We start from the raw sequence: 15,355 nt of genomic DNA, 5'->3' as shown, positions 1-15,355 counted from the left end.
CAAGGCATTAGAACCCAAGCCAAAGGGAGAGAGGGTTCTAAAATTAAAGCCACAGGGGGTGGGGGTGGGGGTGGGGGGGCAGATTCTGCAATTCTGTCCACCATAAGAGGGAGAACAGGCAGAAATTGTTTAAAGCTTTGGAAGCGAGAGACGTGTTGCTGGGAGAGGTGTGAGGCAGTAGAATATGTGGTAGACGTGCCAGGGCGCCTTCCACTGTGGAGAGCCTCACATGCTTAAGGGTTATATTACTTATTCATATATACACACATACACATTTATTTATTCACACACACGCACTGCTTATTCATGTATACTTACTGCCTTGGGAACCACCTTGTGTTGCTGTGGATTTAGGTTGCCTACCCAGGTGACTTGGGTCCTTACAGCATCCTTGAGTTGCTTATTATATATTACTATATGCAACCACGGAGAGCCACTTTGAGGGTAATGGAAGCTTGAGAATGTCTTCTCCTTACCCACGGCAACTCCTGTCCTCTGCTCAGGCGGCAGCTACAAGAAGATCGGCTACTACGACAGCACCAAGGATGATCTTTCCTGGTCCAAAACAGACAAGTGGATCGGTGAGTTCTTCTTCGGTGCTTTCGAATATTCATTGTCAGACATCTGAATGAGGAAAGGTGCTTTTAGGTGGACATGGAAGGTGGGTTAGGGCAGGGATTGGGAGTGAGCATAGCCACCAAGAAGGGAGGAGAGGTGAGTTGGGTGAAGCTGGAGCAGGCCAGGGCTTACCTTCTTTTTTTAATAGTGCTCTGCTTCAGTGGGTGGGACTTAAAGGCAAGGGAAGCTGAGAGAAATGGAAGCTATCATCCAACCTTGATATGTTAGAACCAGGGTCTTCAGGTCCCTATCAGAACAGTAGCTGCCTAATTGCAGGGCAGAAGATAGAATTTCATGCTGTTTTTATTGGCTCTTTGGGGCTTTTTGTTTTGTTTTGTTTTCCCTTCACATTTTATACATTTGTTTGTGTACATGTGGAGGTCAGGAGACAACTCAAAAGAGGCCTCTCCTACCACCCTGTGGGTCCTGGGAATTGAACTCAGATCATCAGGCTTGGTAGCAAGAACCTTTATGCCCTGTGACATCTCTCCAGCTTTTATCTTTGTTTTTGGTGGTTTTTCCCTCCCTACACACTTTTTTTTGAATCAAGGCTTCATCCTATAGCTCAAGTTGAGATTGAACTCATTATGTCACCCAGGCTCATCTTGAAGTCAGAGTGATCTTCCTGCTTTAGCATCTCAAGTGTTGGGATTTCAGGTGTAAATTACCATGCCTGACTTACATTGCAGGATTTTTTTTTTTTCATGTTTGTTTTGTTTTGAGAATCCCACTGTGTACCTTTAACTGACCCAGAATTTGAGATGTAAACTAGGCCTGCCTCCAACTCACAGAGGATCCACCTACCTCTCTCTTCCTTCTAAATGGTGGGATTAAAGGTGTATGCGCACCTGGCCTACCATGCACATTGTAAACACTTATTTATTTATTTATTTATTTACTTATTTATTTATTTGAGTGCTCTGTGTGCATATATGGTGCATGCCAGAAGAGGGCATCAGATCCCATTATAGATGGTTGTAAGCCACCATGCGGTTGCTGGGAATTGAACTCAGGGCTTCTGGAAGAGCATCCAGTGCTCTTACCCCCTTAGCCAGAAATGGGCACCAGAATCCCTGGAACTAGAATTACAGATGATTGTGACCTACCACGTGGGTGCTGGGAACTGAACGCAGGTCCTCTAGAAGAACAGAGTGTAGCTGGGCAGTCAGTGGTGGCGCACACCTTTAGTCACAGCACTTGGGAGGCAGAGACAGGCAGATTTCTGAGTTCGAGGCCAGCCTGGTCTACAGAATGAGTTCCAGGACAGCCAAGCCTGTATAGAAAAACCCTGTCTCAAAAAACCAAAACCAAACAAACAGAGTGTTCTTAATGAGTGAGCCATCTCCCCCAACCCCTGTTTTATTTTGAGACAGATTCTTACTTTGTAGACCAAACTGACCTCAAAGTTGTCAATCTTGCTCTAGTCTCCCAAGTGTTATCTCCATCACTGTGTGAGCTAACATATCTACGCGCTTTACTTCCTTTAAAAAAAAATTATTTATTTATTTTTGTAGCTTGAATTTAGGCCAATGTTCTGTACAGTTATAAATGCTGCATGGCCTAAATTGGCTTTTTAATTTTTCTTTTTTTAAAGCTGAGCAAATTGAAATTAAGTAGGTGTTTTGCATCTTCCCCACCCCAACCCCTTACAAAAGTGAGCTTCCTCTTAATAGTAACTGGAAAACAGCTTTGGGGAACACATCCCTGCTAGGACTGTTCTGTCTTTTGCTAGGGGCTAGAAGACCACGCTGGATATTCTTTTGGTTTTCTGCTTCTGTAATTGTCTTTTGCACCTTTTTGTGGAGTGATTGATGACCTTATAAGGTTATTTCTCCCCTTCCCTTCTTTTCCCTCCTTTTCCATTGCCATAAGGCAGAGAAACAACAAGAACAAGCAATAAAAGCTGGCCATGGTGGCTCACACTTTGAATCCCAGCACACAGGAGGCAGAGGCAGGAGGATCTCTGAGTTTGAGGCCAACCTGTCCAGGCAATTCTAGTTCTGAGAGGGAGGGGCTACATGGAGAAATCCTGTCTCCAAAAACAAAACAAAGCAAAAAACAAACAAATCACTGCCCTAAACAAAACAAAACAAGCCAAAGCAAACCAACCAAACAAAGAAAACAAAACAAAACAAAAAACCCCAACAAAACAAATAGCCCCCAATGGAACAAGCAGTCAAAGACTGAGTCCCTCTTTGGCACAGACCCCACTGTCTTATTTCTACGCGATTCTCAAGGTCCTCAGTGTCCTTCAGCAATCTGCCCACTGCAGCCCCTCAGTGTGTTGAGGGCCTCGTGTCTTCAGTCCACACCGACTCCCTCCCTCAGCAGCTTGCCTCTCGCCACTTTCTCCTATCCTGCCTTGATGCCTCGTCCTCCCTCCTTTTTCTCCCCCCTCCCCTGTGCCATGCAGGAGGGTCTCCCCCAGCTGACCAGACCTTGGTCATCAAGACATTCCGTTTCCTGTCACAGAAACTCTTTATCTCCGTCTCAGTTCTCTCCAGCCTGGGCATTGTTCTTGCTGTTGTCTGTCTGTCCTTTAACATCTACAACTCCCACGTTCGGTAAGTTTCTCTTCTGACTTGACCCCTGGCCTGGCTGTCTCTCCAAATACTGACCGTACTCTCTGAAGATTGTGACTCTCAAGGCCACATGTCATAGAGAGTGGTGTGATGACTCACCAGAAACGTAAGGGGCACGAGGCAAGACCACTACCCTTGCTTCAAAGCAGTCAGCTAGAAAAACCGAAGACATTCCAGTAGGGCCTTATGCTGCAGAAGCCCTGGGCTCCTCTAGGTCCAGTCCTCCGCTCAGCAGTGTTCTTATCCTGGGTGTTCTTTCTGCCTGTCCCCAGCCTGTGTCCTTTTTCTGCCCTGGGGATAGGGTCGTGCTATTGATGGCATTTCTGGAGAGCCAAGCCTCCCTGGAGGAGATGGGTAATCCTGCTCTTTCTCCCACCCTCTCCGCCTCTGCCCTAGTTATATCCAGAACTCCCAGCCCAACCTGAACAATCTGACTGCTGTGGGCTGCTCACTGGCACTAGCTGCTGTCTTCCCCCTTGGGCTGGATGGTTACCACATAGGGAGAAGCCAGTTCCCATTTGTCTGCCAGGTGAGTAGATGGTGGGCCAATTGCAGAATAATGCTTTCCTAGCCCTCTCAGGAGCATCTTCCCTATCTCTCCTCTTTCCCTGACTAGTGTCTCCTTTCCTGCCTCCTAGTATCACCCTCTGGTCTCTCTCTGGCTCTGGCTCTAGCTCTGGCTCTTCTTTCTGGTTGCCAGACCTATTCCATTCTACAGTTCCCTGGCTGTTGGCAAGGTTGCTAGGCATGCCTTGGAGAGGAGAGGGGTGACTTACAGAAGACAAAAAATGGGATCTGCATACAGAACCTGTGAACAATGATGACTTGTCTGTGGTGTATGGGCTGAGAAACAAAACTGTAGGCTTTCCCGTGGGATCCTTGGTTGGAGTTTAAAATGTTGAAGGCAGAATCCTAGCACATAGAGTTTGGGTAAGGGACATAGCATCTCAGAGGGAGGAGGCCTCTGGGACTGGGCTCATGGAGTTTCTGGTACTATGAGGAAAAACTGGCTTCAATGATGTTTGAATGTTTCTCTCCTATATGAAGCATCCACCCTTTCCCTGGTTCTTCCCACTGGCTCCCTCTCTTCACTGTGTTTCTGTCCTGATCATGCACTGTGCACACATATGTGCGTTCACATCTTCAGGAAGTGTCTGTCCCTAGTGGGATCGGCTTGTAGCAGGAGAGAGAGACAACTAGCTGCAGTGTGACTGTAGAAAGTACTGTGGACACAGAAGGGAAGTGGCTCACTGTCCATGTTTGAGTGGGTCTCAGGAAGGAGGTAGCTTTTGTGCATTGAAGGATGCAGGAGATCTGAAAGAGGGTAGGAAAGGGAGACTGAGTAAGTCGTTCAGCATAGCTGGGTGGAGCACAAGGTCAGTGAGGGCCTGGGACGTGATGGAACATGCTGTGTCACATTCAAAGGTGTGCAGGTGGTAACTGCAGGTGCTAGATTAGATCTGTAGGGTTTAGCAAGAATACCCCGGTGCTGTAGCAGTAGTAGAGATAGATGGGAGGAATGGGTAAATGCAGACCCCTTCCCTCGCTCCCCTCTCTTCCACTCCCCTCCCTCTTCTTCCCTCCCCTCCCCTCCCCTCCTCTCCATTCTCCGCTTGCTATATCCTGCTTGCTTTTTGTCATCTGATCATTATTCCCATTGCATCCTGCAGTTCCATCCACCATGGCCTCAGTCCAACCTACTTCCAGTGTCCTTTCTCCCCTTCTAGGCCCGCCTTTGGCTCTTGGGCTTAGGCTTTAGTCTGGGCTATGGCTCTATGTTCACCAAGATCTGGTGGGTCCACACAGTCTTCACAAAGAAGGAGGAGAAGAAGGAATGGAGGAAGGTGAGCTACTTCCCAGACGCAGCCTTTGATCCCAGGCGTAGAGAAGACCTCCTTCTGACCTGTCTTCTCTGGCTGTCTACTCAGACCCTAGAGCCTTGGAAACTGTATGCCACTGTAGGCCTGCTGGTGGGCATGGATATCCTGACTCTTGCCATCTGGCAGATTGTGGATCCCTTGCACCGAACCATTGAGGTATCTATCACTCAGGAGTTGCTGGGATCAGGAAACTAGGTAGGGCTCACCAGCCCAGCATCTCCAGGGCTGTGTGTGCTCCTGAAGGAAATGTGTAGTGATACATACCTTTAATCCCAGCATGCTTTCAATCCCAAAACTCGGGTGGCAGGGCAGACAGATTTGAATTTGAGGCTAGCCTGGTCTACATGATGAGTTCCAGGCCTGCCAGGGCTACATAGTGAGACCCTGCCTTTAAAAAGAGAAGGAAGCTGCTCCAGGAGAGGACTTTTTCTATCCTATATATTAGGGGTGCTTCTGTCTTTGCCAGATGGAGCCTTATCAGAAGCTTTTAAGGTTTATCTAAAGAAGGGAAGTCAGAGACCTGGGAGGATGTGTAGGGTCCTCGAGCCTTGGGGAAAGTGGGAAGCGAGCCGTTCTAGTGTGTTCAGGAGAATGTCCCCAGGCCCGGAGTAGGATCTGGCACAGGACTGAGTCTCATAGGGAAGACAGGCAGAGGTGGAGGTTCAGGAGCTGGATAAGAATACCATCACTCATCCTGTTCCTTTTTCTCCCTTAGACTTTTGCCAAGGAGGAACCAAAGGAAGACATCGATGTCTCCATTCTGCCCCAGCTGGAGCACTGCAGCTCCAAGAAGATGAATACATGGCTGGGTGTGTGGGATGTGGGTGGGAGGTAGGGGGGAGAGGAAGCATAAGCAGGAGAAAGATGGTAGCAGCAGCAGCAGGCCAGGGGAGAAGGACCATTCAGAGGAGACAGTTTCAGTGCCTTTCTCACTACACTAAACTTTTCCAAGAATAAGAGAGCTTTGGTCTTTTTGCTGTGAGTAGTGATGTTCAGCAGAGGGCCAGTGTGGGCGGGTGACTCACCCATCTGTGTCTGGCTAGCTCCTGAAAGTAAGTGACCAAGTTGTGAGGTCGTGGGCTTAGCCTCCCTTCAGCCTGACCAACATTCATCCAATCTACAAATCCACCTGGTGAACTAAAACCCCCTAGCCTGCGCTGCATGTTGCTGCCTGGAGGGAATGGGTTGAGATACTGGGTAGCATCCATTGGATCATTTCTAGCTGCTCCATAGGAAGCCACAGAGGGTCTAGAATGGAAACGGGGCGTGGCTTTCTTTACACAGAGGAGCTACAAAGAGCAGTAGTAAGCAAAGGGCAAAGAGAGGAAAGAGAGGAAGAGGATTTGAGTTGGGAGTATGGCGGTCCTTGTTACCCCTGTAACCTTTTCCCGCTCTCCTAGGCATTTTCTATGGTTACAAAGGGCTGCTGCTGCTGCTGGGAATCTTTCTTGCTTATGAGACCAAGAGTGTGTCCACTGAAAAGATCAATGACCACAGGGCCGTGGGCATGGCTATCTACAATGTTGCGGTAAGCTTTCTTGACACCTGGCATTGGTCCTGGAAATGGGCCTTGGCACGGTTAAGGTGATAGAACTAAAAGATTCAGAAAATTAGATCTGAGATTGTTTCATGTAGGAGTCATAAAACACTGGCTAATGTCTGATTTATAAAGTCATTTTTAAAAAAGATGTATATATTTTCTTTATATGGGTGCACTGCCTTCAGACACACTAGAAGAGGGCACCAAATCACCATATAGATGGCTGTGAGCCACCACGTGGTTGCTAGAAATTGAACTCAGGACCATTTGGAAAAGCAGTCAGCGCTCTTAACCGCTGAGCCATCTCACCAGCCTCCTAAAGCTTTATTTTTTATTCTTTATTTTTTGGTGACTTTCCCGAGGAGACGTGAGCAAATTTTGTAATTGACTGACTTTCACCTGACTCCCTCTTTCTTTGGGGAAGGAATGCTTGAATTCAGAGGACATAACTACAGAGCAGTTTAGAAAGCACACTACACTGGGGTCTGGGGTGATAAGTTCTGATGCTTACATGACAATTTAGAACCTACATCAGAAAAACTAGGTGTAGTGACATGTGCTTATAAGCCCAACTCTGATAAGAGGGGGACGTTGTAGATCCTTGGTTCTCAGTGACCAGGCAGCTTCCAGCCAATGAGGGACCCTGTATGAAAACACCAAAATGGAGCAGAAATGAAAGCTGAGGTTTTCTTCTAGCCTCTGTATACATGTGCACTGCCATGCATGTGTACACACATATATGATATAATAGATAACGGGGGGTGGGGAGTTTTTTCAAAAAGCACACCATGTATCATTTTGTGACAACCTGGTGAAGTTGTCTCAAGGACAGACTGAATGCAAGGGAGGCATTGATATAGAGCTGAGAGCTGGTTTGGTAGTTTATCTCTGATTTTCTTTATTTTAGGTATTTAGAGTTGAGGATTTGCAGAGTGCTCACCACAAGCCTGTCTTGACTGACTCTTGAGGGGAAGAAAACTCTGCATCTCACTTGAACCACACATAGCTCTGAGTCTCCCAAATGCTCTCTTCCCAGGTCCTGTGTCTCATTACCGCTCCCGTCACCATGATCCTTTCCAGCCAGCAGGACGCAGCCTTCGCCTTTGCCTCTCTGGCCATTGTGTTCTCTTCCTACATTACTCTGGTTGTGCTCTTTGTGCCCAAGGTGAGGGCTGGCTCTCCCCACGGGCTCCCTAGACAGAAGCAGGACTTCGACTCTGTCCTTACTTTGGCCCAGTCTGTCTTTTGTTTTTTTTCATTACTCTTTATTGGCTGCTCACTTTATACAGCTCTGATCAGCCACCCTCATGCCCAAACGTTTGTCCACAGATGCGCAGGTTGATCACTCGAGGTGAATGGCAGTCTGAAGCACAGGACACGATGAAAACAGGATCATCCACCAACAACAATGAGGAAGAGAAGTCCCGACTGTTGGAGAAGGAAAACCGTGAATTGGAAAAGATCATCGCCGAGGTGGGTGGTGACAACCAGGGACCCCTGTCTAAGGGTAGATTGTCTGTAGCTGAGCCTTAGGTACAGGTTCAAGTGTTGGTGATTTATGGAGGGTCTCATAAAGCCTGCAGAGGAACAGAAGAGGGAAGGGGGAAGGGTTGAGTTTCAGTTGTGGTAGCCTGAGGAGAGGGAGGAGGCTCTGGAGATTTCATCCTTTCTGAGGCAAAAGAGAAGTCTTTGGCAGTAGTTAGGGGGAGGCCATTGTGAACCATTCATTGCTCACAGTGTTACTGTGTCCATGCTGTAGTTAGGGACCGCGCAGTGCTGGGTGGGGGTGGGGAATGACTTTCCAACTCGTCTGACGTAATCTTCATTTATTCTTTCTCTTTTCTTTTAAAATCACTTATTTTCTCCATCCATTCTCTTGGCGCTGTTATGTTCTGTGGCTTCCTTTGTTCTTCCCTCGATTCACATTTTAATTTCCTTTCTTACTTGAACATCTCGTTTCAATGTCTCTCCCTCCCATTTCCTCCTCCCATACCACATCACCCTCCTCCCACACTCCCAATTGTGTTTCTTCCTCCAGAAAGAGGAGCGTGTCTCTGAACTGCGCCATCAGCTCCAGTCTCGGCAGCAGCTCCGCTCCCGGCGCCACCCCCCAACACCCCCAGACCCCTCTGGGGGCCTTCCCAGGGGACCCTCAGAGCCCCCTGACCGGCTTAGCTGTGATGGGAGTCGAGTACATTTGCTTTACAAGTGAGGGTGTATCGAGAAGGATGAGGCCAGCAGGGGAGGGAAGGGTGTGGGGAGTGGGTGGGGAACTGGGAGGAGGGTGGAGAACACGCGCCAATCCCCCTCTTAGAAATACATGTCATTCTGTGCATCTGGGGTTATCTGGGTCTTCAGTACTCTGGGAAACAGATGGTTTTCTTTCTTTCCATAAAATTGTATATCACTACTTCACAGTTTTGTTTGAACCCTGCTTGGAGCTGCTATTCACTCATGACTCCAGAGGGGCATCTCGTTTGTCTCCCATAGGCTGTCTTGTATAGTTGTTACCACAGCAACTCCTGTCATTTCAGCAGCAGGGGTCTTCCTACATTAGCAGGGCTTTCTCTCCATTTCTCAGCATCAGAATCTCCTTCCATCATCCTTCTCCTTCTCCATGTCCCTGTGTCTTCCTCTCCTTAAATGTTGCTTCTTCCAGGGGACTCACCACACACACACACACACACACACACACACACACACACACACACACACACCATATCCTCTCCTCTCCTAGGCAGCTGGATGTGTTTCTGTGCAAATATTTTTTTTCTGAATGCTGCTATCACTTGTGTTTGCATACGCTGCACCTGTGAGTGCACAGTGGTTGTGGGTGTGTGCAGTGGTGTGCTTGGGTAGGTGTGCATGATGTGTTGAGCACACCAAGCTGTCTTCCTCATGTGTGTATGTCATGTTTGTCTATGTTTTACTTGTGTGCCTCCGTGCATTGTGTATTTTTTCTTTGCATTTTAATATCACTATGTAGTGTGTGTGTGTGTGTGTGTGTGTGTGTGTGTATGTTGCCCTGACTGGTGTCAGGGAAGGCTTCCTGTCTCAGCCTTCTGAGTATTGGGATTACAGTTGTCTGCCTATCTGATGTCCTGTTGTCTTTCAGCAGAGCCATGTGCACCCAACATGCACATGATTAAGCAGGCTCTTCCCCAGTATGTGTTTTCTGAGCCATGCATACCCTATCCTTGGCCTTAGGTTTACTCTCAAGTGTTCCCTCTATTCTCATGCGTCCCACCTTGGGTCTGTACAATCATCTCTCAGAACTACTGCATCTTGGTTTTCTTTTCTTTATAGTCATTATTATTATTTTTCAGAACTAAGGGGAAAAGAAATGGGGATAGGTTGGAGGCTGTTTCCAGTGGATAGTGGGTGCACATTTGATCAAATGAAGGCATGGACAGATGGACTGACCGGGCGGGAGGCAGCGTCCCTTTCACACTGTGGTGTCTCTTGGGGGAAGGATCTCCCTGAATCTCAATAAAGCAGTTAACAGTGTGACTCAGCACCTCATCCACTGTCCTATGAACTGAGTGGGCTCCAGGAAGCGAGAAGCCCAGGCTCTCAAGATTGGAGTTAATGAAAAGGCTTTGAAGCAGAGAGGTGCAAAGAGCTGTGTGATTGTTCCATGCAGGGATTAGTGGGGCAGAGCGGGATGAGATGAAGGGCTCGATTAGTGAGTGATGGCATTAGTGGTTAAAAGTGTGGACTCTGGAGTCAGGCCTGCACCACACGCAGAAATGTTCCCTAATCCCCATTCTTCACTTTTGTGATCTGATGATAACAATAATGATGATTCATTTCTCCGTGGAGTGCACACAAGAACTAGGCTAATTATGCATCCCAATGCCTGGATCTGCTTGGTCCATGGTAGTAGCCTCTGTTACTGCCGCCTCCTGGATTCCCCATCAGTGGTGGGCCTGGAGTAGGTGGCTGAGCAGATGTGAAGAGTCTCCTCCTCATCAGACAGGAAGAATCACAAGCAAACAATGAGTGCCAGGTTCTGGAGTAAGTGCCTCAGAACTTGAAAACCGTTCTCCAAGGAACTCTGAGCATCTCGGGAGGAATTTTTGATCAAGATGAATGTTTGAAAAGCCTGGAGGAGAAAACCTGGAATTTTTGTAATTCTTTAAGGTGATTCTTCTTCCCTCTTGCTGCATGGAAGCTTCAAGGGTTGGATGGGCCTTTCATTTCCCTGTCCTGTTTATGGCAGGTTAGATCTTAAACCTCCTTTGAAAACAACCCATAGTGATTATCCACTTTGGACCAATTGGATTTAATTTGAGTTCCCCTCTTCCCTGCAGTGGGATATTCTCAGAGAAAGGAGAGGCCTGTGGAGTAAAAAAAAAAAAAAAAATAAAATAAAACCCCAAAACCACAGTGTAGAAACAGACGGGCCCCTGAGTAGACTAAAGTTACATCCCAATCCTGTGTTGCACTTAGGTGGGGAAGTAAGGAGTTAATCAAAGCTCAGCCTTCTCACAATAGCCAAGGGTGAGGCAGACATAGCAAGAGAACCAAGTAACCCTGAGTAGCAGAGCTGCGAGACATGCTTAGTGCCAGGATCGGAGGGAGCTGAGGAAGCAGCTGTCCTGAAGAGGGGCTGACTGACTGTACCTGCAGCTTTGCCTCAGGCAGTAGATCCTGCGTTCTAGACAACCTGCTAGTCCTCAGTGCTCTGTCACACACTTATGGTCTTTCTCATCTCTGCCCTAGCCCCAGCCACTAGAGCTTCCTGGGTAGACCGCTATGTGACTGTGATCATTGAAATTCATTTAAGATAGGGTTTCATCTCTATGGCCCAGGCTAGCCTCACCCTCATCATATAGTTCATGCTGTCCTTGAACTGCCCTCTTGCTGAAAACTTCTCAAATATTTGTGTACTAATACTATGCCTGTTAACAGGTAGGATGTTTTGTTTTGTTTTGTTTCCATGCACTGTCTTGTCATGTATCTCTAGCTGGAGCGTGGTACTTGTAACTACATAGCCCAAGCTGGTCATGATTACTCTTCTTGCCTCAACCTTCCAAGAATTGGGTTATAGGTGTTAAACATTGTGCCTGGTAACAGAATTTTAATTTATTTTCTAGAATGGGTCTTGTTATGTAGCTCTGGCTGGGTAGTCCAGGCTGGAATGTACAGAAGTCCTTCTGCAGCCTTCCTAGGGTTTACAGTCATGAGCTACTGCATCTGGCTCAGTTAGGAAGTGCTGACTGGATGAGTCAGTTACTATGGCAGGGTGTGCGTCTGGGAACTGGGAAAGAGAAGTGAGCAAGATAACCTCTATAAGAGGGAAGGGAGAGAAAAACAGACCCCCGTAGGACAGTCTTATGGAATGGGGTTGCATTGCATGCTCATTACCTAGCCAGGAGCCTACAACCAGGGTAGAGGAACGTTGTCAGCAGTAGGCAGTGGAGCCCAGACTATGCACAGACTACTGTGTAGCTTGGTACCCACAACAGCTTAACAACAACATCTTTGTTTTTATGGGATAGGTGTTAAATAGGCTACAGTGCAAAGAGTCCACATTATACAATGGCCTGCATGTTTGAAGATGGAGCAATTAAATAACCTCTAGAGATGGGTTTTTGTCTTGGAAGTAGCATGCTTGCCTAGGGTGTGGGCTGAGGCCCCCACTCTAAAGGTGAGTCTCCCTGGAGGTGGGAGAGACAGGTACATGCCTATTTGTCAACGATCCTTGGAAGTCACACAGCACACTTTCTAGTGCATTCTTCCGTGTTAGGTTCAAGGGGTAGAATTGAACACATGTAGAATAGAGTAAGTGTATCATTGCAGCTTTATCTGGAAGCATGGTCCACTGAGGCTGGTCTTCCTTTTTACAAAGGCATTGTTCATAACCTCACCATACCATGCATCTTCTCTTTGGATGATCACCCAAGTTTTGTGTGCCCCCTCCTCTTTCTTTCTGAGACAGGATCCTAACTGGCCTAGATCTCACTATGTAGACCAGGCTGACCTCATATTCAGAAATCCACCTGCTTCTCCCTCTGGTTCGCTGGAACTACAGGTGTGTACCATTGTACCCAGCTTGCTCAAGCCAGTCTTGTTCATCTTATCTGACATTCAGCGTTTCACCAGGTCCTGCTTTTGGAGGTTTCAGGGGGCCAGTTGCCACCCTAGACCTACCCTTTCTGTCTAGTTTGAAGATGGCTCTGTTAATTGCAGCTTCCCCTGATAATGCTCAGTGACCTTAGGCTGCCTGAAACAAGCAAATTTTGACTTATACACTAAGGGTTTCTAGAGCAGGGAATTCTTTATTTTGTCCTTTAACTGAAAAGCAATTGTAAAAGTGGGCTGCACATCATGCTGCCTCAAGATGTGATTTTAAAAACTCATTGACAATCATTGTAAATGCATTCACCCTTACAGCCTTCCTCGAGCAAGATGTCAGGGCAGTGGTGGCACACACCTTTAATCCCAGCACTTGGGAGGCAGAGGCAGTGGATTTCTGAGTTTGAGGCCAGCCTGGTCTACAGAGTGAGTTCCAGGACAGCCAGGGCTACACAGAGAAACCCTGTCTGGAAACGTACCCCCCACCCACCAAAGAAGTAACACTCAAGTGCATCCATTTTCAACCTGTGGATCAGGACCCCCTTTGGAAGTCAAACGACCCTTTCACAGGGGTCTCAGGGTATCAGATGTTCTGCATATCAGATATTTACATTACAACTCATAACAGTAGCAAAATTCCACTTATGAAGTAGCAATGGAATAACTTTATGGTTGAAGTCCAACCACAGCAAGAAGAACTGTATTTAAGGGTCACAGCATTAGGAAGGTTGAGAACCACTGCTTGGGTGACTAGAGACTGAAGGAAGGTGATTCCTTGCACAGGGACGGTTGCACAGGAATACAGAGGTGTGGGCCTGACCGGCTCTAGAGCAGGAAAATGGCACGCATCTTCTGCTGTGTGCACTGTGGAAGAAGGAAAAGCCCTCTGTCATAAGTTCTTCAGCTGAGGTCCTGCAAGCAGGTAAAAGATTAATAAGAGACAAATGTGAAATTAACACGTGCCTTGTGCACGTGTGGAGTGACAAGTTTGGAATTTTGGTTTGTTTAAAAAAAAAACCACAAATACTGTAAGAATGTGTTCTCGTCTCAACCCCAGGTGTGGGATATGGGGCTGCTTCGGGTTGTCCACAGCATCTGACTATAATTTGCCTCGTGCCCTAGCAGAACAGGTTTTGCCAGAACAGCTGAAGCAGACTGTTAACTCCAGTAGAACATAATGCAAGATGCATATATGGATTGCATAGGACTCAAACTTTCTTTTTTCTACCTGTCAACTTGATAGGTTTTCTCTCACGGACAAAATAAGCCTATTCAGGTTTGTAGGGAGTGCTCATGGGGGGAGGGGGTGGGAGGAGAGAGAGAGAGAGAGAGAGAGAGAGAGAGAGAGAGAGAGAGAGAGAGAGAGAGAGAGAGAGAGAGAGAGAGACCCAAAATGCCTGGATTATATAGTGAAGAACCCGGCCCCAGGGCTGAAAAGTTCTGGACAGAGGGCAGGGTATGCCAGCCACACTCTGTAACCCCTAGGGACTGAGGGATGCTAGGAGAATGTGGAGGCCAGGACTGCTTTGGTATGTTAAATAGGCACCTTGGCTTGCTTGTCTTAGGACTGAAACCCAACACAATTCACTTGATTACTGGGATCACCATGCAAAGGGAAGAAGAGAGTATTATGGAATGGATTTTCTTAGCACACAAAGTAAAAAAAAAAAAAAAAAGAAGAAGAAGAAAAAAAAAGAAGAGGAAAAAGAAGACATATAGAAAAAAAATTGATTTAATCATAAAAGGTAGAATAAGATAATGTTGATTATCAAGAACAGACCCAGCAGAATTCTTGGAACTTTTCAGAGGGTGTGTAAATGTTAGTGCCTCGAGAATCGGGGTTTCGGGGTTGTTATTGGCCATTTTATGGGGTTGGCTGCGGTTTGTTAGAAATGAAAAAAAAAAAGCAGATGTAGGGATCTCTTTCCTTTCTCCCCTCTCTCCTGGTTTCCCCCTGTTTAGTGTTAGGGAGTTAAGAAGGTGGAGAAGGGTGAACCCACAAAGAAGAACCCACAAAGTAGTAACGACCAGCTACACACATGTTTTTGAGAATGCTAGTAATGAACACAGAGAGAGGCTGAGGGGGAAAGACGATGCAAGTTAGTCTACCCAAAGGAGATGAATTTCATTTCTGAGTGAGTTGGTGGAGGGGACAGGTGTTAGAGGAAGGAGATCAAGGAAAGTGGTAAATACAGGCCTGTGAATAAAAATTTGCTATGTAGATTTAAGCAAGTGCCCTCTTCACTGCTAAGAATGAGGCCTTTCAAATGCAAATTTACTTTAGAAAAGGAAATTTTGTTCCCTGCTGGGCAGCATGAGGCGAAGGGGGGGGGGGGGGTGGTTGGGTGGAGTTGATTTCCTGTAGCCTTTCGCTCCAAGTGTTAGCTAGAGGCCTAGGTTAAAGCCTCCTGTTGTGCAGGGCGTGGTGACATGCCCTGCAGTCAGAAGCTGGAGGCTCTCTTGAGAGTTTCAGACCAGCCAGAGCAACGTGGTGAGACAAAAGTAAAATACTGTAAGGGTCCAAAAATCCCTGAAGGAAGACCCCAGATTCAGTGTGCAAAAACAAAGAGCGTTTATTCCCTAGAAACAACCAGCATCCTAGGGTCAGCCATTCTTTGAAATGGTGACCCCCAGACCTTCTTATAGGGAACCAG

The 15,355-nt window shown here is 47.1% G+C and overlaps 1 protein-coding gene across 2 annotated transcripts in view; it reads left to right on the top strand.

The window, feature by feature from the left end:
- The window catches only part of Gabbr1 (gamma-aminobutyric acid type B receptor subunit 1), a 39,120-nt gene that overhangs the window by 18,666 nt on the left and 5,099 nt on the right, over nucleotides 1–15,355 (top strand). Inside the window, exons 14-23 of one of the 2 annotated variants that reach the window (XM_021149945.3) lie at nucleotides 504–581; nucleotides 3,032–3,182; nucleotides 3,597–3,729; nucleotides 4,928–5,044; nucleotides 5,129–5,236; nucleotides 5,796–5,889; nucleotides 6,481–6,608; nucleotides 7,657–7,785; nucleotides 7,950–8,093; nucleotides 8,659–10,996. In XM_021149945.3, coding sequence (XP_021005604.1) covers nucleotides 504–581; nucleotides 3,032–3,182; nucleotides 3,597–3,729; nucleotides 4,928–5,044; nucleotides 5,129–5,236; nucleotides 5,796–5,889; nucleotides 6,481–6,608; nucleotides 7,657–7,785; nucleotides 7,950–8,093; nucleotides 8,659–8,832 — 1,256 coding nt within the window. In that variant the 3' untranslated portion in view covers nucleotides 8,833–10,996. Of the gene's footprint in view, nucleotides 1–503; nucleotides 582–3,031; nucleotides 3,183–3,596; nucleotides 3,730–4,927; nucleotides 5,045–5,128; nucleotides 5,237–5,795; nucleotides 5,890–6,480; nucleotides 6,609–7,656; nucleotides 7,786–7,949; nucleotides 8,094–8,658; nucleotides 10,997–15,355 lie in introns of those variants that run through there. The other variant, XM_085833126.1, reaches the window with a different exon arrangement.

Source organism: Mus caroli, unplaced genomic scaffold (assembly GCF_978045245.1).
Source record: "Mus caroli unplaced genomic scaffold, Mus_caroli_1 scaffold_18, whole genome shotgun sequence".
In the NCBI taxonomy this organism is placed as follows: Eukaryota; Metazoa; Chordata; class Mammalia; order Rodentia; family Muridae; genus Mus; species Mus caroli.
The sequence above is the reverse complement of the archived record's forward strand: the minus strand, read 5'-3'. Positions and strand labels throughout refer to the sequence as shown.